Here is a 25,115-nt window from a genome sequence, read left to right as displayed (position 1 = left end):
GAGTTAAGAAAAAATTTACCCTTTGCCTAATTTACATTACTGCTTCAAATAACCTGCAAGAACAGTGTCACCCTGCAGGTTCTATTTCTCAATGTGCCTGTGAAACATTCCATGAATCCTGTTTGGATGAATAGATTTAGCCTCCATTCCTGTGAATCTGGGATATCATAATTTTAACTACTGTCTAGAGTGACTGTTGTAAATATTCCCTAATGTAAATGGTATTTTAAAGGAAAGAACACCAGTTATTAAGAGTGTAATAACTCGCGCGATACTATATCCAGTGCATATAATGTGACTGTTACTGAATCAGAATGGATTAGCTTTAGCTTTCCTTTGTTGTAACAAAGAATTTGTTAATCCCCTTTTTTAATAGTCTTACTTGGGAGCAAGTGACCTGTTTGAGTGTGAGAACATATAGTTTTGAATTCCTAGTATCCTAATCTTAGCAGTAGGGATGCTACCATTTGACTCAGAGAAAGGAACTGTCAGCCAGTTCCTATTCCTGTTGTTATCCAATGATCCTGTTGGAAAGTGCTTGTGTAGAGACATAAGTTGAAGATGGGATCAGACTTAGCTGTAATATTCTCCATGGCCATACCCCTCACTGTCTAGCCTCATACATAAACACTGTTGCTTGGGCAAGGTACTCAAGGGCAGCTGGCACTTGTGGAACTGGAATCCCAGAGGCAGACAGCACCTTCAGGAAATGAGAGGAGAAAACTGCGAAAGGGAGGGGAAAGTCAGTGCAGAAAGAAAAGCTGCTTCTTCCTCAACAATCCAGAATTCTCCTCTACTTGGGCATTCCTTCCTTTGGGCCTCGTAACTGAACCACACATTTATGCTGCACTGGAAAGCCCTGTCTAATAGCTTCCCTGATATCTGCCCATCTTATTCCTGGTGCGAATTTCACATTGTGCCTCTACCAAAAATGTTCCATATTTTCTCCATCACCATATTAATTTAATTTTTCTTTTTGATAATGTGATTTTAATTGATGATTTCTGGTCTCACTCATGAGGAAGGGTCACTTGGGTGGGCCTCAGCCCAAAGTTGACACCTTCAGGAGGGAAGAAAAGTGGAGGTGAATGGAGGGGGCTTATAAAATAAATTCACATTAAGGACTTACATATAAAGGCCTTTTTTAAAAAATAAATGAAGATTTTCAAGAAAACTAGATTGTATCAATCGCAAGAGGTCAATTGACTGCTGAGAAAAGGTCAGGCTATGTGGCATCTTGATTAACACTAGCAGGTTTCACTGCTCCCCACTGCTTAAAGTTCACAATAACTGTACCTTTAAAAATATAAATTGCTAAATAAAAAAATAGCTCAAAGCTCCTGTAAATATTATGTATTTTAATTGCTGTTGCAATCATTTCTTAAAGCACTAATTTTTTATTTTATTTTTACAATCACTTGTTAATCACTGTACGTATGTTAGATTTTTTTTACCTGTTAATAGGATTTTCTGTGTTTTTTGCTGTGGGTTGTATGTAAGCTAGGCTTACAGATACATTTCTGCTAGTCTTTTTTAGCTTCAATGTATTTGAGGTTCTTTGTATTATTGCAAATATATTTATTGCTCTCTACTGACTTCTGGACAGCTGACTGCTTTTGTTTATCTGTGTGTGTGATTAGAGACCCTCGGATTAGTGCAAAGCTTTCTTTCAATAGTGTGTCTAAACATTAGGGATGAAATAACAAGTGCAGGATACTATTGATAGTCAGCCATGCTAGATTTTACAACCCCCAATATCTAAGCACCCCTATGGTTCTGTTGTACACTGGTGAAAGGCGGGAAACAGGATTAAGTGGACTGATGACTGTTTCAGAACCACTGAAAGATGGCCAGGTTTCCTTTCTTAAAAAGGGGCTATCCTTTTTTATTAGTTTTTAAAAGGCTTTTCTTTGTCAAAATGCAACTCATTGCATTGCAAAAACATATCATGTACACTCCCTAAAAGAACAAAGGAATCCTCACTTAAAATCCCCTGTAAAAGAATATTTTTTGTCAATGAGTGTGTTCCTGCTGTTTTATTTACAGTACAATGTATCCAGCCTGCATTATGCAGCATAGAAGGCAGCAAATTCTTATGTCATTTACGGTCAGAAAACTGGAATAATGCAATGGAGTTGTACAGTTGTACCCCAAAGAACAGTCATCTATCTCCTTCTGGAATAGGAGAAACATTAAAAAATATAGTTCTACCTCCCCACCCATCAAACACTAACTTTTTGCTAATCGAATCCAGAGTATTAATGCAGAGGTGGGACCACAAAGCTAGCTAAGGTGGCTAATTATTTGAAAAAGGTGGTTCATTATTATATACTCCAATTGTTTCACCCCTTCTGTTGCAACACTAGGAATTGTTCTTTTGACAAAACACATTGTGACTGTTGAATATGTTCATTATCTTTTACCAAATAGCACTGCAATTGTTAATATGCAATAAATATTTTTAAATAAAACATTCCTGTGGTTCATGATATATTCAACTGTCAATTATAGCTTGAGATAACACACACCACTAAGCCTTTTTTTTACATCTCTTATTGAAGAAAGATTTTAATTTGAAACGTTAATTATGAAGTTGATTTGTATAATTTTTTTACTTGGCATTTAACAATAAAGCATATTATCTTTATATCTCTTGATGTTGATTTGCTTTGAGAATCCACACCTTTCAAATTTGCTGGCAATGCTCTGCACCATTCAGACCTCTATCTGCAGGATTCCCATGTTTTATAGGGGTAGATAATCTTCTCAGCTCCACTCTGCACACACCAACTCACCCAGAACTCAGCACCTCACATTCTATCCTGCATTAAATATCACATTTTTCATCCATTTACACTGACTCTTTCTCCACTGTTAGTTTCAAAATCTCCATCCTTGTCTTCAAATGCCTCCTTCTTCTGTAATCTTCTTCAGCTCTACATGCTAGCATTGATTGGCTGCTGCTTCAATTATTAAGAACATGATATACTGTAATTTGCTTCTCGATTTCACCATGAAATTGTCTTAGGGTTACTAGTGCTATAGAATCGTAACCAGGAAGCATGACCAGAATTGGGTTAGAATGCAAGGGAAAAGATGACAAGTGAAACGTCTGTAAAACTGCTTGCTATCTTTTCCGGTTAGCAAGTCAGAAAATACTACCGGAAAATTGTTCTTTAGCTAACACTGAGGAAGAATGCAACATAAAAATAGAAAATGTTAGAAAAGTGTCACATCAAAGGTTATTACAGAAAATAAAAGCTCATGGTGCAGGGGGTAACATATTGGCATGGATAGAAAGTTCGTTAGCTAACAGGGAGCTGACTTGGCATAAATGGTCTTCTGGTTGGCAGGATGTGACAAGTGATGTGCCACAGGGATCAGCGCTGGGGCATCAATTTTTACAATTGACATAATTGACTTGGATGAAGGGACCGAAGGAATGATTGCTAAATTTGCTGTCAACACAAAGATAGGTAGTAAATTGTGATGAGGACATTAGGAAGCTACAAAGTGACATAGATAGGTTGTGAGTGAGCAAAGATCTGGAAAAGGGAGTATAATGTGGGCAAATGTGAAATTGTTCATTTTGGCAGAAAGAATAAAAAAAAACTTATCTAAATAGTGAGAGATTGCAAAGCTCTGAAATTGAGGGAACTGGATGTCCTAGTGCATGAATCACAAAAGGTTAGTATGCAGTTACAGCAAGTAATTAGGAAAGCTAATGGAATGTTATAATTTATTGAGGGGAATTGATTACAAAAGTAGGGAGGTTATGCTTCAGTTGTACAGGGTGCTGGTGAGACCACATCTGGAGTATTGTGTACAGTAGTGGTCGCCTTATTTAAAGAAAGATGTAATTGCATTAGCAGCAGTTCAGAAAAGGTTTACTGGACCAATACCAGGAATGGGCAGGTTGTCCTGAGGAAAAGTTGGACAGATTAGGCTTGTATCCATTAGAGTTTAGAAGAGTAAAAAACTTGATCGAAACCTTTAAGATCTGAAGGGGTGTTGACAGGTGGATGTGAAAAGAATGTTTCCTCATGTGGGAGAATCTAGAACCAGGTGTCACTGTTTAGAAATAAGGGGTCACTTATTTAAGACAGATGAGAATTTTTTTCTCTCTGAGGGTAGAGAGTCTTTGGAACTCTCTTCCTCAAAAGACAGTGGAAGCAAAGCCTTTGATAGATTCTTGATTAACATGGGGGTAAAAGGTTATCGGGGGTAGGCAGAAGGTTACAATGAGATCAGCCATGATCTTATTGAATGCTGGAGCAGTCTCAAGGGGCCGAGTGGCCTACTCCTGCTCCTAATTCATATTAAAACCTGCAGACTGGCGGTTAAGTGGCAAACGAACTTTAACATAGATAATTCTGAGGGGATGCAGAGAGGATAAACAGAAACATCATTTCGAAAATAAGACAGAATGGGGTAGAACAGAGGGATTTATGGATATAGCTGAACAAGTCATTGAAGCAGCATCACAGGTCAGCAAAGCATTAAAAAAACTCAAAGCACTGGGATTTAATTCTAGGAATATGGAATTCAAAAGTAGTGAAGTTATGTTAAATTTGTTTAATACTGTATACAATTCTGGTCTCGACTATAAAAGGGCATAGATGCACTGGCAAAGGTGCAAAGATTTATAAGGATGATAGCAGAACGGAGAGATTCCAGCTATTCTGACAGATTGGGTCCTTTTGAAAGACCTGATAGAGCTCTTTAAAATTAGATTTGACAGATTAAATTTGAAATGTTTCCATTTGTTAAAACATCCAGAACTAGAAGCCATAAATGCAAGATCGTTACCAATAAATGTAATAAGGAATGAGAAATTTCTTTATTCAGTGGTTAGAATGCAAAACCCACTGCCCATCGCAAGTGGTTGAGGAAAATAGCTTTGATGCTTTCAAAGGAAACTTGACAAGTACGAGAGAAAAGGGAATAGAAAGATGTGCTAAAAGGCTGAGATGATGCAGATTCATATGGAGTATAAACACCAGCACAAACTAATTGGGCTGAATGGCCTGGTTTATATTCTATGCAATTCTGACACCAATGCAAAACCACAAATTATAAGAAGTTTTTCTAACAAAACTGTGCTTGCTTAGTCAGCTTCATAGTGATGCTGTCCAATTGGCTTACCTTCAGAGGTTTCCCTAGTTTCTATCCTTGGGCACTCCTCTTACTCCTCTGTGTTGCCCTTTGGCGACCTCAACTGTATGGAGATAGCATTCACCTTTTCTGACAACACCCAGTTCCATCTCTCCACCATCTGTTTATCCTTCCACTGTCCGTGTTATCGACCTGCTTGTTCCATGTCAAGCATTGGATAAATTGCACTGTGGGTTGACCTAAGGTTGTTAAAGATGCCTAAAAATGCACCTAACATGGAATTACAAAGACACTCAGTATCTGTAACATATCCATGTATTGATAGAGCCTGGGGGAAAGAGTCTCTTGATTGGCTATGGGTGATAATACTCCATTTTCACCATTCACCTGGCATAGCACATCTTTGTTTTGAGATGCCCAATTAAAAGGCTGAAATTTCTAGAGCAGGGCCATATCAAGGTTAAAGGTGGGAGAAAAGACTAGACATTCTAAAGAAGTGGAGTTGATGGTCTGTTTGGCTCTTAAACATCACCAGCAACTGCATTAAAATAATGCCTTAAAATACAAAAAGTCCCAAGCAAGCTTCACAGACACTAAGCCAAAGCAGGAGATATTAGAACAGGTACCCAAAGGTATGGTCAAAGTTAAGTTTTAAAGAAAGTCTGAGGGAGGCAGAGATTCAGGGAGAGAATTCCAGAATGTGGAATTGGAGGTGGTACATAAGAGTTCTTGAGGTTTTGAAGAGCTGCTTGAGATTACTGAGATAGAAAGGGTGAGGGTGCCTAAGGAGGCAGAGATGGATCATCCACTCCTTAGAATGAACTATGATAACCAATGTGCACACAGTAAGATCCCGCAGACTGCAATGTGATAATGATCAGAATTTGTCTTCAGTGATGTTGGTTGAGGGATAAAATTTGGGCAGGGCACCAGGGAAATGCCCCTTCACTTCTTCAAAACAGCGCTATGGCATTTTTATGTCCACCTGAAATGGCAGATGTGGCCTCAGATCTTGAAAGAGGAACTAATTAAAAGGCATAACAAACCAGACAGAACAGCAAGAAACATTTCAAAATAAACAGCAAACAAAAATGTCAAAGCTTTTATCCTTTGGTTTTATAAGAACATATTCTGTACAAAGTCCAGGTGCTACTCAATGGCTCTTGAAGAGCTCCCGTTCTTTAATAGCTGGTTACATAGGGGTTACAGTGAAGTCAGTGTGGAAACAGCACCTCCTGCTGGAATGGTCCCTCATATTTCTATACAGGATAGAAAACAGACAAGTTAAAAATGGATAATTGTTACTTGTGCTTTAATGTTGCCTTTAATATAGAAAAATGTACCCAAGATTCATGGGAACACAAATGTGAGCCAAAGGGTAGAGGATTAGGAGTAGTGACAAAATACTCGATCAAAGAGTTGCATTTTAAGCAGGAAATAGAGGCGGAGGAGCTTAGGGAGGAAATTCCAGGGTGAGCCATAGGCAGCTGAAGTCATGGCTACCTTTAGAAGGGAGATGGGATGCAGAGTCAGAGTCTACAGAACAGAGTTCGGAGACTGTAGCACTGTAAGAGATTAGAGATGAAGTGGCTAGACTAGAGAGAGATTTACACTTAAGGATTAAAACAAAAGCACAACCAGTCAGGATAAATATCAAAAATATTTGTTAGAGACGAGGGTGGAAATAAAAAAGCACAATTCATTGAGTTTGTTCATTACATTTTGTCAAGATGTATTTTTTTTAAACTCTTCATTCGTCAGAACTAGCAATACACTTTTAGAATCAGATATGCCTCTTTTCCACTCCAATTTTCTCTCCACTTATTCTAAAGGTGTTGCCTTGCACTGCAGCACAGTCCCGCAGATGCTGGCAGTCCTTCAGTATGTATTATAAGACCATTTTTTACAGAGAAACCCACACTGGAGCCACCTGGAGGACATCGGAGAGCAAAAGGCATCACAGCCGAATCTGCACTTGTCTTCACTTATCTTCACCTGTGATCAGGCATGTTTTTTGTTTCAATCATATTATAGAGAACCTTGGTTAGACCACACCTGGAGTAGTGTGTGCAGTTTTGGTCCCCTTACCTTAGAAGGATATTACTGTCATAGTGGGAGTGTAACAAAGCTTCAACAGACTTGTTCCTAGGATGGCAGGAAGGTCCTATGAAAAAAGAGTGGGGAAACTGGACGTGTATTCTCTAGAGTTTCAAAGAATGAGGGGTGATCTCATTGAAACCTACAAAATAATTAAAGGGATAGACAGGGTGGATGCAGGTAAAGTGTTCCTCTGATTGGAGAGTCTAGAACCAGGGGACACAATTTCAAAATAAGGGGGAAGCCACTTAGGAACAAGATGAGCAAATATTTCTTTACTTTGAGGCTTGAGTGTCTTTGGAATTCTCTACCCCAGAGGGCCATGGAAGCTATCATTGAATATGTTTAAAAGAGAGATTGCGAGATTTTTAAATACCAATGACAAAGGGATATGGGGATAGTGTGGGAAAAGGGCATTAAAGTGGAAGATCAGCAATGAACGCACTGAATGGCAGAGCAGGCTCGATGGGCTGAATGGCCTACTCTTGCTCCTCTATTTTGAGGCATTGAGGCCAATTACAATACACTGCTACCCAATGAGAAATCGACTAACTGGAGCATTGATCTGGGCCGGTCTGATCTGACAGGTTTAGGCCCTTACTAGGTGGCGGATTTATCAAACGAGTTATCACTGCTGCATTTAAATTTTCTTTTCCACTCTCATCTCACCCTAATCATACAGCATCATGCACCACCAACAAGAGAGAATCCAACCATTGTCCCTTGACTTTCAATGGCATTACCATCACTGAATCCCCCACTATCAACATCCTGGGGGTTACCATTGACCAGAAACTGAACTGGACTAGCCATATAAATGCTGTGGTTACAAGAGCAGGTCAGGGGCTAGGAATCATGTGATGAGTAGCCCTCCTCGACCCCCCAAAGACTGTCCACCATCTACAAAGGCACAAGTCAGGAGTGTGATGGAATACTCCTCACTTGCCTGGATGAGTGCAGCTCCCACAACACTCAAGAAGCTTGACACCATCCAGGACAAAGCAACCTGCTTGATTGGTACCACATGCACAAACATTAACTCCTTCCACCACCAACACACAGTAGCAGCAATGTGTACCATCTACAAGATGTACTGCAGGAATTAGACTCTTTAGACAGCAGCTTCTAAAATAACGACCACTACCATCTAGAAGGATAAGGGCAGTAGATAGATGGAAACACCACCACCTGGAAGTTCCCCTCCAAGCCACTCACCATCCTGACTTGGAAATATATCACCTTGTCAAAATCCTGGAACTCCTTCCCTAACAGCACCACAGGGCCTGCAGCAGTTCAAGAAGGCAGCTCACCACCACCTTCTCAAGGGCAACAAGGGATGTGCAATAAATGCTGGCCTAGCCAGCACAGCCCAATCCCATGAATGAATTAAAAAAATATTTTCTGGGAAGAGGACAGGCCCTTAAGCCCAATGCTGTAGTTACTTTATGACTAGGAGCAAAGGGTGTGAAAATAGGCAACTATCTTCAATTTTCAAGCCCCCTTCTCCCACATACCGCCCTCCCCACCCCCAGTATATCTACAGTAGTATGTTTCAAATATAACTGGCAATATGGAGTGGCACTGAACAACCCATCAGGACTGCTAACCCCACAAGGACTATCATCCTCATCAGGACAACTACTGCGAATGTGGATTGTAGCTGGGCACTTCTACCCACCTACTTATCGACACAACACCCTTTCAGACACAGTGACTGACAACAAGCCATACAGAGCTGGCATAATAGACAAATTTAGTGAAGAAAAAATACAAGTACATTTAGAAACAGCACACAACTTTCAAAGCAGAATTAGTAAACCTATTGTGAAATTAGTTTTTCAGTCATGCATGCAGTAAAAATAAACTTGCTTTATTACTACTTGTAAAAGATAGGAGGAGCGTGCCATTTGATTCCCAGTTGGCTGATCTCAGTTGGGGGAAATGCAATTAGTCTGATTGATGGCTCTGGGTTCCCACCCTCTTTCACTATCCAGTGACCCCTGCTGGAAAGTGTGCATGCAAAGACATCAGGTAACTCAGCTCTGATTCCCTTCGGTGTCAAAAACTCTATTCTTAGCCTCTGAGATCACAACTGTGCAAAGTACCAAAGGCCATCCAAAACCTATGAGTCTGCACCCTGACACCCGAAAACACATACTCTAGTACCTTCAGGAAAGAAGAAAATTGTGGTGTGGGGTTGAAAAAGGAAAACTAGGGCCTTAATACATTACAACTGGACATTAGGGCAATATAGCACTCAAGTAACATTCCACACAATATTCAAGTGTCCAGGTTTAAGTGCAATTTGTTAGTGTATTACACAATCACCTGAAGGCTTATAGTCATAAAAGGAAACAGAAGCTGCTCCTTACCTTCCTTGCACACTTACAGCTGTCCTCAAACATAGATCCCGACCCATAGGAGAAGGAAAAGTACTCCAAATCCCATAAAAAGAGAAGCCACTAGGGAAATCAGCAGTTCTTTGTAGATATCCCGTGTGTATTTGGTAGATGTTACCTCATATCTAATAAAACAATTCAGGAAAAATGGTTGGTAATTGGATTTCGTTTCTGCAGCTCAGGTTCTGGTGGAAGTACCATATGCAATGAGGAGCAGGCATTGTAAGCACTAGAAAATCTCCTCTTTATTGCCCGTGGTATCTCAGAAGATACGATACTTCATATGAACATGAGAATTGTACCATGCAATACAGTGTATTATTCTGCTGCTAAGGATGGAGCAGCAACCTGGTCTGTGTCTTTAAGGCCACATGGCACATCCAGAGAGTAGCTGCTGGAGAAGTTTCTCTGTAGGTGAGATCTGCTTGTGAATCCTTCCCAAGATCAGAAGAAACCAGCAATAACTAGCTCTTTAAAAAGAGTGCAGGCCAAAATTTACATGCAAAAGATGCACCTCAAAAATACACATAAGGACATAAACATCCTACAAATCAAATCCCCAAAGCTTCACATGAATTCCACTTTTTTAGCCTCTCAGGATACTACTGAAGATAGTGTTTCAGACTGAACCATGGATCCACATATCATTGCCATCCTGTGTGCTACCACACAATTCTTCATGTGAACCTAGATAGTGTGGACAAGTTACTCAGCTATGTAACACTATAGTGTCAAAGTCTGATCCTATTCCTACCCAAAGCCTACATAAGTACTTCCAGGCATGGGAATGCTGACTCTATGCCTTTGGTAGTACATGATGCAGAGGCCTAAGGTTGCAGTCTCACTGCCCGGAGACCAGCTAAATTAGGAATCTTCCTGCTCTGTATGACTCAATAATATAAGTGATATTTGTTCATGGAGCCATTCCATATTTACAATACTTTTAAATATTCAGTAACCAGATTTAAAAGTCCTTTCAAAGTAATTTTGACAATATCTGCAACAGTGAAATTATGCTGATCATAGATGACATGAGGGAGGCCATTGCTGAGGAATAGAATAATTCCACTTTTAGCAAAAAGCACTTTCAATAGCGTATATTTATTTAGCACCTTGAACATAATAAAATGCCCCAAAGTGCTTCACACTTTGTACAAAGCAAGCTTTAGCAGAGTCACCTAAAACTATATGAGGGAAGATGGTCAAAAGCTAGATCAAAGAGTTCCGGTTTAAGGAATGCCATAAGGGAGGAAATAACAGTAGATAGGTTTAGGGAGGGAATTCCAGGTCTTAAGGCAAAGGCAACTGAAAGCACTGCCAGCATTGGTGGAGCAATTAAAAATCGGGATGCACAACCGGTCAGAATTAGATGAATGCATTTATCTGAGGGGTCTAGAGAGGGAGAGTTAGGGAGAGGCAAGGCAATAGAGGAAGTTGAAAACAGAATAAGAATTTTGAAATCAAGGAGTGGCTTGACCAGAAGCAATATAGGTCAACAAGTACAGAAGTGATGGGCGAACAGAACTTGGCGTAAGGAAACAAATAGCAGAGTTTTGGATTACCTCAAGTTTATGGAAGGTAGAATTTGGGAGGCTAGCCAGGAGTGCATTTGAATAGTCAAGGCTAGGGGTAACAAAGGTTTGGATGAGGGTTTCATCAGCAGATGAGCTGAGGTGGGACAGAGATGTTACTGAGGTGGAAACAGGCAGTTTTAGGGATACGTAGTCAGTAACTCATTTCAAGGTCAAATATGACACAAGTCGTGAAAAGACGGGTTTCAGCCTCATCCAGTTGTCAAGGAAAGGGACGGAGTTGGAAGCAAGGGAACAGAGTTTGTAGCAGGGACTGGAGACAATTATTTTAGTCTTCCTAAGATTTAACTGGAGGAAAGTTCTGCTCTTCCAATGCTGGATATTGGACAAATAGTTTGATAATTTAAGCAACAGTGGAGGAGGCAAGAGGTGGTGTTGAGGTAGAATTGGGGGTCGAAACCAGAGGGACCAGAAAACTGATGTTGCATTTTCAGACAGAGCTTTGGATTACCTCTGGTTCAAACATGGTCAAAAAAGCAGAACTCACGAAGTGAGGTAAGAGTGACTGCCCTTGACACCAAGGCAGCATTTGACCGAGTGTGGAAACTAGGAGCCCTAGCAAAACTGGAGTCAATGGGAGTCAGAGGGAAAACTCTCCACTGGTTGGAGTCATACTTAGCACAAAGGAAGATGGTTGTGGTTGCTGGAGGTTAGTCATCTCAGCTTCAGGACATCACTGCATGAGCTCCTCGGGGTAGTGTCCTCAGCCCAACCATCTTCAGCTGCTTCATCAATGACCTTCGTTCCACCATAAGGTCAGAAGTGGGGATGCTCGCTAATGCTTGCACAATGTTAAGCACCATTCGCGACTCCTCAGATAATGAAGCAGTCCATGTCCAAATGCAGCAAGACCTGGACGATATCCAGGCTTGGACTGACAAGTGCAAGTAACATTCGTGCCACAGAAGTGTCAGGCAATGACCATCTCTGACAAGAGGGAATCCAACCATTGCCCCCTTGATGTTCAATGGCATTACCATCACTGAATCCCCCACTATCAACATCCTGGGGGTTACCATTGACCAGAAACTGAACTGGACTAGCCATATAAACACTGTGGCTACAAGGGCAGGTCAGAGGCTGGGAATCCTGTGACAAGTAACTCACCTCCTGACTCCCCAAAGCCTGTCCATCTCCCCACTTGCCTGGATGAGTGCAGCTCCCACAACACTCAAGAAGTTTGACACCATCCAGGGCAAAGCAGCTCGCTTGATGGGCACCACATCCATAAATATTACCTCCAATACCAACACACAGTAGCAGCAATGTGTACCATCTACAAGATGCACTTCAGGAATTCACCAATTCTCCTTCAACAGCACCTTTCAAACCCACGACCACTACCTTCAAGGACAAGGGCAGCAGATAGATGGGAACACCATCACCTGGAAGTTCCCTCCAAATCACTCACCATCCTGACTTGGAAGTATTCCTTCATGGTCCCTGGGTCAAAATCCTGGAACTCCCTTCCTAACAGCACTGTAGGTGTACCTACACCACAAAGACTGCAGCTGTTCAAGGAGGCAGTTCACCACCACCTTCTCAAGGGCAATTAGGTCTGGGCAATAAATGCTGGCCCAGCCAGCGAAGCCCACATCCCATGAATGAATAAAGAAAATGATGTCACTGAGTTCAGCACGTAGGTGAGAAATAAATAAAGCTTGTGCCAAAGACTGTCACCCAACAACTAGGTTGAGGGCACAGTAAATTCATTTCAACCAAGGGAGAATCTTCTGTCTATTGTTCTAGGTTAGAACTGAACCTCAGTCCCAGGGGTGAAAGGTGAATATCCTAACCCACTGGATCATCCTGTCATCAACATAGTGCATTAACCAGTGACAGTCTGAAAAGGATACACAAAAAACCATGCTGTAAAGAACATGCCAATTGCAAGAAGAACCACTGTCAAGTGTGGAAAGACAGCAGGATTGACTGGGCTTGTGTATCTAGTCATAGCCTCCAGCTCCTGAAAAACAAAAACATGTATGCAATTAATATACCACATCAGTGGTACACACAACACTCTATAGTTCCATAAATGCCTTAATTCTCATTATCTTGTCCAAGTTACCATTCTTCATCAGGTTAGACAGTAAATCTTGAGAAGGTCACTGTACTGTGGAAAACATCATTACCAAAGCCAATCCTGTCCTTAGCTGATATCCACGTGCATATCAGGGGTCAATGAATAGGAATCATAGCAACTTACAGCACAGAAAGAGGCCATTTGGCCCATGGTGGCAGTGCCAGCCAACAAGTAGCCATCCAATCAAATCCAACTTTTGAGCACGGCCCGTAGGGCACTTCAAGTGCATAGCCAAGTACTTCTTAAATGTTATGAGGGTTTCTTACAAATCCAGTCTAAACCTCTTACTTTAAATCTATGCACCCTGCTTATGTACCCCTTAACCAAGGGGAACAGAGTCTATCCACTACCTAGACCCATCACTATTTATAAACTCCAATTAGATCTCCCCTCCGCCTCCTCTGTTCCAAAGGAAACAACACCAGCCCGTCCAATCTTCCTTTATAACTAAAATTCTCCAGTCCAAGCAACTTCCTCAAATCTCCTCTGTACCCTCTCTACTGCAATTACATCCTTCCCATAATGTAGTGACTAGAACTACACACACTACTCCAGCTGTGGCCTAACTAGCGTTTTATATAGTGCCAGCATAACCTCTCAGCTCATAAAGGCAAGTATCCGTACGCCTTTTTGACCACCTGTCGATGCACTCCAAGGTCCCTCTGTTCCTCCACATTTCTCAGTATCCTACAATTTATTGCGTATTTCCTTGCCTTGCTAGCCTTCCCCAAATACATTACCTCACACTTATCTGAATTGATCTCCATTTGCAACTGTTCCACCCACCTGATTAGTCCATTGATATTTTCCTGCAGTCTACAGCTTTCTTCATTATTAACCATAAGGCCAATTTTTGCATCATCTGCAGACTTCCTAATCATATCCCTACATCCAAGTCCAAATCATTGATATATATACCACAAAAAGCAAGGCACCTCTTTCTGAACTCTGCAGAATTTCACTAGAAATAGCCTTCCAGTCACAAAAATACCCATCGGGCACTACCCTTTGCTTGTGCCTCTGATCCACTTTGCCTCAGATCAAATGGACTTTTACTTTTGTGACCAATCTGCCATGTGTGACCCTATCAAAAGCCCTGCTAAAATTCAAATGCACAACAAATCCACTACCCCCATCAATCTTCCTTGTTACCTCAAAAATGGCAATCATGTTAGTCAGATACAACCTTCCATTAACAAATCTATGATTTTCTTTGGTTAATCCATGTCTTTCTAAATGATGAGTTATCCTGTCCCTCAGAAATATTTCCAATAATTCTCCCACCACTGGCTGACTGACCTGCAATTACTTTTTCCTTTTTTAAACAACAGTATATTAGTCCTCTGGCACCACACCTGCAGCCAGAGGATTAGAAAATAATGCTCAGAACCTCCTCTTTCTTCCTGTAGCAGCCTAGGAGACATTTTGTTCAGGCCTGGGGAGTTCTCCACTTTCAAAAGATGTTAAAACACTTCATACTTCCTTCATTTAATTATTTCACACTCCTCCTGGCTGACTGCAATCTCTGCAACATTCCCTCTCTTTTGTGAAAACAGATGCAAAGTAAATATTAAGAACAATACCAATGTCCTCTACCTCCAGAGTTTACCCACAGTCTCTAATTCTTTAACTATCCTCAAGATCTTTATGCATTTATATAAAAATTGTTTTCCTTGGTTTTACTTACCAATATTTTTTGTCCTCAATTTCCTTTTAATTTCACCCTTACACTTTTCTATAGGTTTCCTGCAGTATTGGATCCTATGATCTGCCATTAGCTTCCCCTTTTACCTTATCCTCTCTTTTAAGCCCCTTGGTGCAGAGAGGCTTTTGAATTTATTAGCCCTGTGTTTTCTTTTCAGGGGAACAAACTTGTTCTGAACCCTCACCATCTCTTCCATGAATGCCTCCTAATGATCTGGCACTGATTTACTTCAAGCAGCATGCAGCCTAGCTGAATTTATTTCCAAACTTCAAGAATCACGAGACCACTTTTGAACTCACCTGGTGCTATTCTAACTTTTTTGAAACAGATAAATGAAAGGAGACCTGAAAAACTGTATTGTAAGTGTGAATGGGCTATTCTGTGGCAGCTGTAAAGACCTGGGCTCAGTCACTCTCCATCCATTGGCAGGTAAAGGTGAAAACAGAAAGCAAAAAATCAAACCAAAAGTAAATCCTACACCAATACCATAGCAAAGATTAAGTCAGCTGTGTATTGATTTGAGACTACTACTTGTTGAAGTAACAGAAATTATTTTCTTTCAGGGTCATATTTAAGGCTCTTTCCCTAGTGTTCAGTACTACAGGGTACTTAAATTTTCACAAGAAATCTGTGGGGGAGGTCATGGCTCCGCATTAAAAGTTGTTAATGATAGCAAACATTCCTTTTGAAGGATAATGAAGCTGAAGTGATGAGACTACCCCATGGGAGAGGGTCTCTCACGATTCAGGTGATTTTCACAAGGACTTCAATGAAGACATTAGATCGATATAACCCAACATTACGGGCAGATCCTTCTCAAAGTATTTTGAAAGGACTAAAAGTTGTAGAGGTACAGGTCACAGGGAATAAAAAAGCTTCGCATTAAGCTTCAAGAACAGGATAGAGTGCAGCCAAGTAGGCTTAAAAGCCTCAATTTATGAAATAACTGGAGGTGAATCCTCTTTTTGCAAGGTTGCACAACAGACTCCAATAGCAAGATTGTTACTAAAACAGTATATATTAGTCTATTGAGGATGCAAGCTGGAGTTAAGTAAAACATTAAAGAAATAGGATCCAAGGACAGCAGAATGCTTTCAGCAGTAGTGGTGATGGTTGGGACTGGGGTTTGAAGCTCAGCTCTAGATCAAACAAAACAGCAAGTGGCCAAACTAGCAAGCTAATCCTATGGCAATGGCCAAAAAGTGATAACTCCTCCTCAAACTCAGTGTCAATTCTTGGCTGATTACACTTCTGTGAAGCACACTGATACATTTTCTACCTTAAAGGCTCTATATAAATATAGATTATTATTATTTAGGTTCTGTCTTCCTGATTTTGAACTGGATTCATACTCACTGGAAATTCACTGTGCACACCACAAACACCACAAAGCAACCTTAATACCATTAACCCAAGTTTGGATGTCCATTCACAGAAGCAAAGGGATTTACAATTAGTGCTGCCATATACAGCTTCCCCTGTACTCCAAAATCAGATGGAACAAGCATTTTTAAAAGGCCACATTCATACGCAATACAGAAGTCCAATCACATATACACAGCTTCAAAAAAAAACTGAAAATCTGTCTTCATTCAAAATTATTGTAGGATGGGAGATGCTGAAGTTAGAACGCCCAAATCAATAGTGACCGAATAGTTAGCATTCTGAAATATATGGCGAAACAAAAATAATTCTCAAAAATAAAAGACTTTAAGCAGATTTCACAGCTCAGCTTCAAATGAAGAAGGTTCCTTAGGCACTCCATCCCAGAATACCCACAAAGTTACCGGGAAGACGCCGAAGCAAGTTCAAGAGTCCTGGCCTCAATCACCCGTTGTGGGACGGGAGCAGCGCGGGGCAGGTTCCCCGCACGCTCTCCGGAACGGGATCAGCGCGGGGCGGGTTCCCCGCACGCTCTCCGCTACGGGAGCAGCGCGAGGCGGGTTCCCCGCACGCTCTCCGCTACGGGAGCAGCGCGAGGCGGGTTCCCCGCACGCTCTCCGCGACGGGAGCGGCACGGGGCGGGTCCCCCGCACGCTCTCCGGGACGGGAGCAGCGCGAGGCGCGTTCCCCGCACACTCTCCGGGACGGGAGCTGTGAACGGGGTGTCCCTCCGTTAATCAGCAGCCCCCGAGTCAGTGCAGTCACTGTGGGCCGGGCTCCTCTCTGTTATCAATGCCCAGGGAACCGGCTCTTCTCCCTCTCACCATCTTTTCGTTTTTTTAGGCCACGTCTCCACGGTGGAAGTTACGTCATGACCTAACTACCTCTTCCGCACTGCATTCTGTCTAGTGTAGTTGCTTTAAATTCCGTTTACTTTCACATTCCTAATTTTACACACCGACGGGTGGAACATTTTTATACTTTGTAAATAAGGCGGAGTTGGACCCCGGGCAAGAAACGATCTTTATCAACACGCGAATAGGTGAACGACTACAATTCCCATGGGCCATTGCGGCCCACGCACAAACTAGTCACGTGAGTGGCGAGAGCGCGCACACACACACACCCTGTGCATCAGAAACCCAGCCTGTGAATCATACAGATGTATATGGGAGCTTCTAGTCTGCATGCTGGTTAATGAGAAGGTGCTACAGTGGTACAATTTACATACGAACATCACTGCAAGAGTTCCTCAGGGTCATGTCCTCAGCCCAACCATCTGCAGCTGCTTCATCAATGACCTTCCATCATAAGATCAGAAGTGGGGATGTTCACTGATGATTGCACAATGTTCAGTGCCATTTGCGATTCCTGAGATACTGAAGCAGTCCATGTCCAACAGCAGCAAGACCTGGACAATATCCAGACTTAGGCTGACAAGTGGCAAACAATATTCATGCCACACAAGTGCCAGACAATGACAATCTCCGACAAGAGAGGATCTAACCATTACCCCTTGACATTCAGTGGCATTACCACCGTTGAATCTCCCTTTATCAATGGGTGTTACCATTGACCGGAAACTGAATGGGACTAGACATATAAATAATGTGGCTACAAGATTAGGTGAGAGGCTAGGAATCGTGTGATGAGTAATTCACTTCCCGACTCCCCAAAGTCTGTCCATTGTCTTCAAGACACAAGTCAGGCGTGTGACAGAATACTCTCCCCTTGCCTGGATGAGTGTCCCTCCAACAACACTCAAGAAGCTTAACACCATCCAGGACAAAGCAGCCTGCTTTATTGGCATCCCTTCCACAAACATTCACTCCCTCCACCACAGACAACACTGGCAGCAGTGTGTACCACCTACAAGATACACTGCCGAAACTCACCAATGCTTCTTAGGCAGCACCTTCCAAACCCACAATCGCTATCACCTAGAAGGACAAGGGGAGCAGATACAATATATTAGAACACCACCAACTGGGCATTCCTTTCCAAGCCACTCACCATCCTGACTTAGAAACGTATCACCATTCCTTCACTGTTGTTGGGTCTAAATCCTGGAACTCCTCCCTAACAGCCCTGTGGGTGTACCTACACCATGTGGACTGCAGCGATTCAAGAAGGCAGCTCACCACTACCTTCTCAAGGACAATTAGGAATGGGCAGTAAATGCTGGCCTAGCCACCGATGCCCACATCCGAAAATGAATTTTAAAAAATTCCCAGCCTCTGACCCGGTCAAGTAGCCACAGTATTTATATGGCTAGTCCAGTTCACTTGCCGGTCAATGGTAACCCCAGGAATTTTAATGTTGGGTATTCAGGGATATTAATGCCATTGAATGTGAGGGGGAGATGGTAAGATTCGTGTTGGAGATGGTTACTGCCTAGCACTCGTGTGGTACAAATGTTACTTACCATTTATCAGTCAAAACCTGAATGTTGTCCAGGTCTTGCTGCACGCAGGCATGGTCTGCTTTATTATTTAATGAGTTGCAAATGAAATTGAACGCTCCAATAATCAGCAAACATCCTTATGACTTATGCCCTTACGATGGAGGGGAAGGTATGATGAAGCAGCTAAAGATGGTTCAGCCGATGACATTCCCCTGAGGAACTCAGCGATGACCTGGGACTGAGATGATTGACCTCCAACAACCACAATTATCTTCCTTTGTGCTAGGTATAACTCCAACCAGTGGAGAGATTTCCCCCTGCTTCCCATTGACTTCAATTTTGTTAGGGCTCCTTGATGGCACACTCAGTCAAATGCTGCCTTGACGTCAAGGGCAGTCACTCTCACCTCACCTGTACAACTCAGACTTTTTATCCATGTTTGTACCAAGGCTTTAATGAAGTCTGGTGGCAAGTGGCCCTGGCAGACAGAGTGTTGGTGATAAGATTATTGCTGAGTAAATGCCACTTGACAGCACTGTGGATAACACCCTCCTTCACTTTGCTGATGATTGAGGGTTAACTGATGGGACAGAATTTGGCCTATTGGATTTGTCCTTTTTTTGTAGACCGGACATCATCATCATCATCATGTGTGCTCTGCCTGAAGGCAGGTCCTTGGATCATAGTTGTTTTTCCATATCTCTCTAACCTACGCCAGTCTTTTCATTTTCTAATAACTTTCTTCAATTTTCAAGCCATCCAACATTAATATTCTCTTCCTTCCTCTTCCTCTTTTTCCTTGGAATCTTCCCTCCATAACATCTCTTACATATCAATTTCTTCTTAAAATGTGCCCTACCCAGGCTCTCTGCACGGAATTGCCCCAGATTTGCACTAGGTGTGGTAGCGGGTGGGAAAAAGAACATTTTACCTGCCAGCCACAATGGCAGCTTTTTGTGTTGTTTGTCCCAATCCCGCCTCATTAATCAGGCATTCCTGGGAAACACGCCGTTTCATTGGTGGGCAGCCTCCAATTCACCCACCACGCCATCATGTCAAGAAGATGTAATAATGTTATTGGAAATTATTTTTAAGTAGAGTTTAGTGGTGTCTGTGCTTATGTATATGTGTGTGTGTCTTAACTGGTTTAAAGCCAGCTGGTTTAGAGGCCATGATGTATAGAAGGTTTGAAATGGTAATTATGTAAACATAGGGAAGTTACAAGGTGAAGTGAAAAGGGGGAAATTTGTATTTTTATATAAAAGAATGGGTGAAATATCACACCTAGCCAGAATAAGCTAAACAATGGGTTTATTTTTTTCCCCGAAGCTCACTAATAAAATTAGTGCTATGAAAGGGGTTTTATTGTTAGAAGAGATGACGTTCAAAAAGCCTAGTGATACAATGAGAATTTGCATTCAAAGGGAAAAATATGTGTAAAGGAAGAGAAGGCTGTTGGTAAAAGGGAGAGAGATTTTAAGATCTAAAGCCTCCAACCTGTAAGCCTCAAGCTGCTGTCTGCAAGGACCTAGAACTGAAAGAAACTCATTTTGAATTTGACTGTCCAAAGTGTGCTTTACCAGGGGTCTGTTTAAATTTGTGTTTTACTGTTGCCTTAACGGAGTTTTAACTAGGAATCAGATTAATTAGGGGATTTTTGTAGTTATTATATTAGTAACCTTGTAGACATATGTATGTACCTACAATCTTTCTTGTATTAATAAATGTTTAACTTAGTTTTATAAAATCCTCTTCAGATTCGGTGTCTTATTACTACAGAATTCAAAGCCTGCTTCTTGAAACATACAGATTGCAAAATAGGTTATACCAGTTGTTTCAAGTTTCCCTCTGGGATTTGAACAACTCAGCATTTGCCATCAGTTGTGTCATAAAAGTCACCTCGCTGCTTTCTTAGACCGGATGCTATTTTTAAAGTGCAACTGCGCGCTCACCCCTCAATTCTTCCAGCCCAGGACTGTTGCACAGAAGACATAGCCCTGAAAAGCAAGAAGACTGCAGCCCCCCCGATTCAGTGACGCATCCCTGGAACACCTTTTAGACATCGTGGAGGTCCACCGTAATGTCTTCTACATCCTCTCTGGCTGCAGGAGGTGTGACAACATTAGAATCTGGCTTGGGAGGCGGTGGCATTGGTGGTCAATGCCAACGCCCTGCAAAAGAGGACAGCTACCCAGGGATGAAAGAGGATAAGTGATCTCCTCCATTCCACCAGGGTAAGTCACCCTTTTTATCACTTTCAACTCACATACTCACAAACCGATCACACATCCACAGGGATCTCACTCACTGCCAGTTGAAGGGACATCACCATTCACTCTCTCAAACACATCCTCATTGTCCTCATCCCAAGGGACCATTCACCGCCCACACATGCCAGGCTGACGGTGAGGTCGGCGGCACTCTAAGAAGTGAGGATCCAGCAGCACAACAGCCATCAGACAACCATGCTGTGAGCAATGTGTCCTCTTTCACAGTCCACTGCCATGCACTAATTATGCCCCCTTGCTCTTGCAGGCACACCTGGGAGTCCACTGTCAAGGTCTTTGACTCAAGCCCCAAAGACACCTCAGAAGAGGAATCTGCTGAAACCATCATTGAAGATCTGACCCAGCGCCCACCCACACCCTCCACCAGTGCAGAGACACAGAAGAAAGTGGGACCAAGCTTTACAGTAGCCTCGGGGTCACAACCTGGTGAGCACATTGCACTGTCTGATTCGCAGAGGTAGGGACTTCCCATGTTTCTGGCACTCGTAGGACCGCTGGAGACCAGAAATCTGCTGAGTCTCAGTCAGATGACGAGCTTCTGGACTCAGTCATACCTCAGTTGCTGGAGCTGCAAAGGCTTAGGAAGGGATGTCCACTGCACTCTTCAGATTGCAAGGCATGATGGAGGAGTCCATCCACCTTCAGTCTGAGGTAATAGCACCGGCATGCCAATGTACCGAGGTCAACACTGGTAGGATGGCGACCATTATGGAGACCTTGGTCCAGGACATCGATCCTGCACTGCTGTGTGGGCTCAAATCCATCGCTGATGCCATAGTTGGCCTCCAAAAGTGTGAGAGGAGTGTGGGGCAGCTCGATCTTACTCCAGTTGCCCCTTCTTCTCAAGGAGTCAGCCATGTGCCCTCAGGCAGGTAAGGAGGAGGTTCAGCAGGTGCACACCCCAGCGCCATCTACCCAGGTGACTCAAGGAGTATCCAGCCAATCTGAATCCCCTCTTCATCTGAGCCCAGCAAATCCAGCTCCACAGGCCGAGGAGGGTGCCACTGCCACACAGCAGGGCCCCAAAAGCAGGCCAGTGCCCTCCAAGTCTCAGCCTTCCAGAGGACGCCTGTCAAGGTCATCACAGACAGAGCTTAGCAGTCAGCAGGCTGCCTCTGCCTCTGCTGTGGATGTCTGGGGAGCACCAAGACATAGCTGCAGGGTTAGGAAGATGAAGAAGATGTAGTTACACATCCTGAACACAGGTGTTAATCACATTGTTCACTTTGTTAATAAACTCCCAAGAATGTCTCCTTACCTACAGCTCCTTGTTCTGATGAGAAGCGTTTGTGTCACTCAGATGTGAAACCTTTCTGCACAAGATAAAGGCAGATGTCTCAGTCCAGAGCCTCTTCCCTGTGCTTTGTGCAACCTTCCCAGCACACTGATGTGTGCCTTCACTGTGAGTGGTCACATTAGTCATGCTGCAACTTGATGGGATTTATCATTGCTGCCAGAATGTCCTAGGCCAGCGGCACAGAGTTCTGCCATTCTCTCTGTGTGCTCCCAGCACCTTTGAGGTCCCTCATTTCATTAGCATCTGTGTTCGGTGACAGTGTGGTCCTGAAAGGTTCAGCTCACAAAGGATGCCATAGGATCAGAAGAAGTAAAAGTTTCCAGCTGCATCCCCATGATATGACCCTGTTCACAGAGTGCAAACGAGGTGCCATCAGCCAGACAGGTGTCAGACATTCACATAAAGCTATGCGAAGGTCTGGAGTGTTCCCTCTGCATGTTGTCATCATCCTCCTGGAATGTAGGAACTATGGGCATCCTCTGTGTCTCCATGACAGGAGCCTTATCACAGAGGTAATGTGTGCTGCCATCAGCCAGGCAGGAGTCAAATATTCACAGATGTAATGTGAGGATCTATGGCATCACTGCATGTCATCATCATCCTCCATGAATCTAGCAGCTAGATTCGAGCATGCCTGCCTCGTCTGGCCAGTTCAAAAGCCTCATCGCCCTCATCCTTCCCTTTGAAGACTTCCTCACTCCCATCCCCATCGACGTCCTCCTCAATGGAGGAGAAATGCATTTCCTCCATCTCCTCCTCAGCCAGCTCATCTCTCTATGTTGCAGCACCAGGTTGTGAAGGATGCAACAGGCGACAATGATGTGTGACACACTCTGTGGACTGTATTGCTGTATTTGGTGCCACAGGGACATGGAGGGCATCCACTGCCAGTGGCAGTGCAAGTGACCATGGCGCTCAATATTTACACCAGTGAGTCCTTTCAGGGCTCCACAGGTGTCCTCTGTGGGATATCGTAAGCCTCCACCCACAAAGGCATCCATGAGGTCATGAATGCCATCAGACCGGGCTGGGCTCCATCAGACCGGTCCAGGCACTGAAACCTCATTTTCAACATTCCGATGATTTGTTCCACCAAGGTGCGAGTTGCAGCATGAGCCTCATTGTACCTTCACTCTGCTGCACTCTGAGACCACTGCACAGGTGTCATCAGCCACATCCTCTGCAGGTAACCCTGCAGTCTCTCTGGACCCCGGAAGACATCAGGGACCTGAGACCGACTGAGAATGTAGGATTCATGGACGCTCTCTGGGAACATTGTGCAGACCTGCAGGATGTGTTTGTGGTGGTTGCACACCATCTGAACATTCAGTGAGTGGAATCGCTTTCAGTTGACATAATTGACCGCTTGTTGCCACGGAGATCTGAGTGCCATGTGAGTGCAGTTGATGGCACCCTGTATCTGTGGAAAACCCAAGATCTGGGCAATTCCCAGTGCTCTTGCATCCTGAATTTCTGGATCCCAGGCAAAATGCACAAAGATCTGTGCCTTCGTGAAGATGGCATTCATGACCTCATGGATGCCTTTGTAGGTGGAGGCTTACGATATCCCACAGAGGACACCTGTGAAGCCCTGAAAGGACTCACTGGCGTAAATATTGAGCGCCATGGTCACTTTCACTGCCACTGGCAGAGGATGCCCTCCATGTCCCTGTGGCACCAAATCCTGCAGCAGGTGGCAGACGTGACCGACCAGTTCCCTAGACCTGCGCAGTCTTCAGCGATACTAGTTCTCGGACATATGCAGGAATGATAAGCGCTGTCTATAGACCCTGGGTCTAGCTAGGTGCCGACCAGCGACAGCTCACTGTGGCTCTTCAGCAGCGTGCACGAGAGTCCCAGCCGCCCCTTCTTCCTGAGGGTGCTGCTCCTAACCACGCACCTCCATCGTTCTCTTCTCCTTCATTCCCACTCTCTGTAAGCCATGAGGCATACAGCTAGGTCACCAGATTCCATGCTCCTGATGTAATCCTGCAGAATGAAAGAGAGAGATGTATGAGTTAGCTTGAGTATTCTAAGAACCTTTCTTGGTTAAGCCTGAATGCCCCTTAACGCATCCCGGAGAGTGCTGGCCACCACTTGGATGGTCAGAGTTTAGTGCGCTGCATGGCTGGCCAAAATTCCACCTTCCTCTGCCCCACTCCACCTGACCGATTGGCAGCAATTTTGCCCATTGAACTGCATGCTGTGCTCTCAGCTCAGGCACAGACATTCTCCTAACCTGCACTGCAAGGCTGCATTGTTAGCTTGAACCATGGGGGACACTGGTCCAAACCGGGATGATGACATTGCAAGGGTCTGTGAGCTCCTCCACCAGTGACTGCTCCATGGCCAGCTTTATCAAAGAGATTGCATAACATGCGCAGTCATCCTATTGTCCAACAATCCACTAAAAGATCATTAGTTTACAGCCTGTGCCCGAGAGATGAAAAGCTCTGGAGTATTTGGTGGCACTTTCAGACCTCAGCTTGGCTTGAGAATGCAGATAAGCTAGATGTCTGACTCAAAACATTTTTAAAAATTCATTCACAGTATGCAGGCTCAGCTGGCTGGGCCAACATTTATTGCCCATCCTTAGCTGCCCTTGAGAAGATGGTGGTGAGCTGCCTTCTTGAACCTCTACAGTCTGTGTGGTGTAGGTACACCCACAGTGCTGTTAGGGAGTTCCAGGATTTTGACCCAGCGACAGTGAAGGAACGACAATGTATTTTCCAAACCAGGATGGCGAGTG

General features: G+C 43.4%; 1 protein-coding gene across 1 annotated transcript; it reads right to left on the bottom strand.

Annotated features, from left to right (window-relative positions):
- Positions 1–6,212: 6,212 nt before the first annotated feature.
- On the bottom strand, positions 6,213–17,336 carry tmem258 (transmembrane protein 258). Its single transcript, XM_041198088.1, has 4 exons — positions 17,202–17,336; positions 13,060–13,169; positions 9,585–9,736; positions 6,213–6,374 (listed from the first exon to the last, which is right to left on the bottom strand). Exons 1-3 carry the CDS (start codon positions 17,202–17,204, stop codon positions 9,610–9,612), a joined length of 240 nt encoding a protein of 79 aa, XP_041054022.1. The 5' UTR covers positions 17,205–17,336; the 3' UTR covers positions 6,213–6,374; positions 9,585–9,609.
- Between the last annotated feature and the right edge of the window lie 7,779 nt (positions 17,337–25,115).

The sequence above is a fragment of the Carcharodon carcharias genome, chromosome 10 (genome assembly GCF_017639515.1).
Source record: "Carcharodon carcharias isolate sCarCar2 chromosome 10, sCarCar2.pri, whole genome shotgun sequence".
NCBI classification, from domain to species: Eukaryota; Metazoa; Chordata; class Chondrichthyes; order Lamniformes; family Lamnidae; genus Carcharodon; species Carcharodon carcharias.
This window is presented reverse-complemented; position numbering and strand designations above follow the sequence as displayed.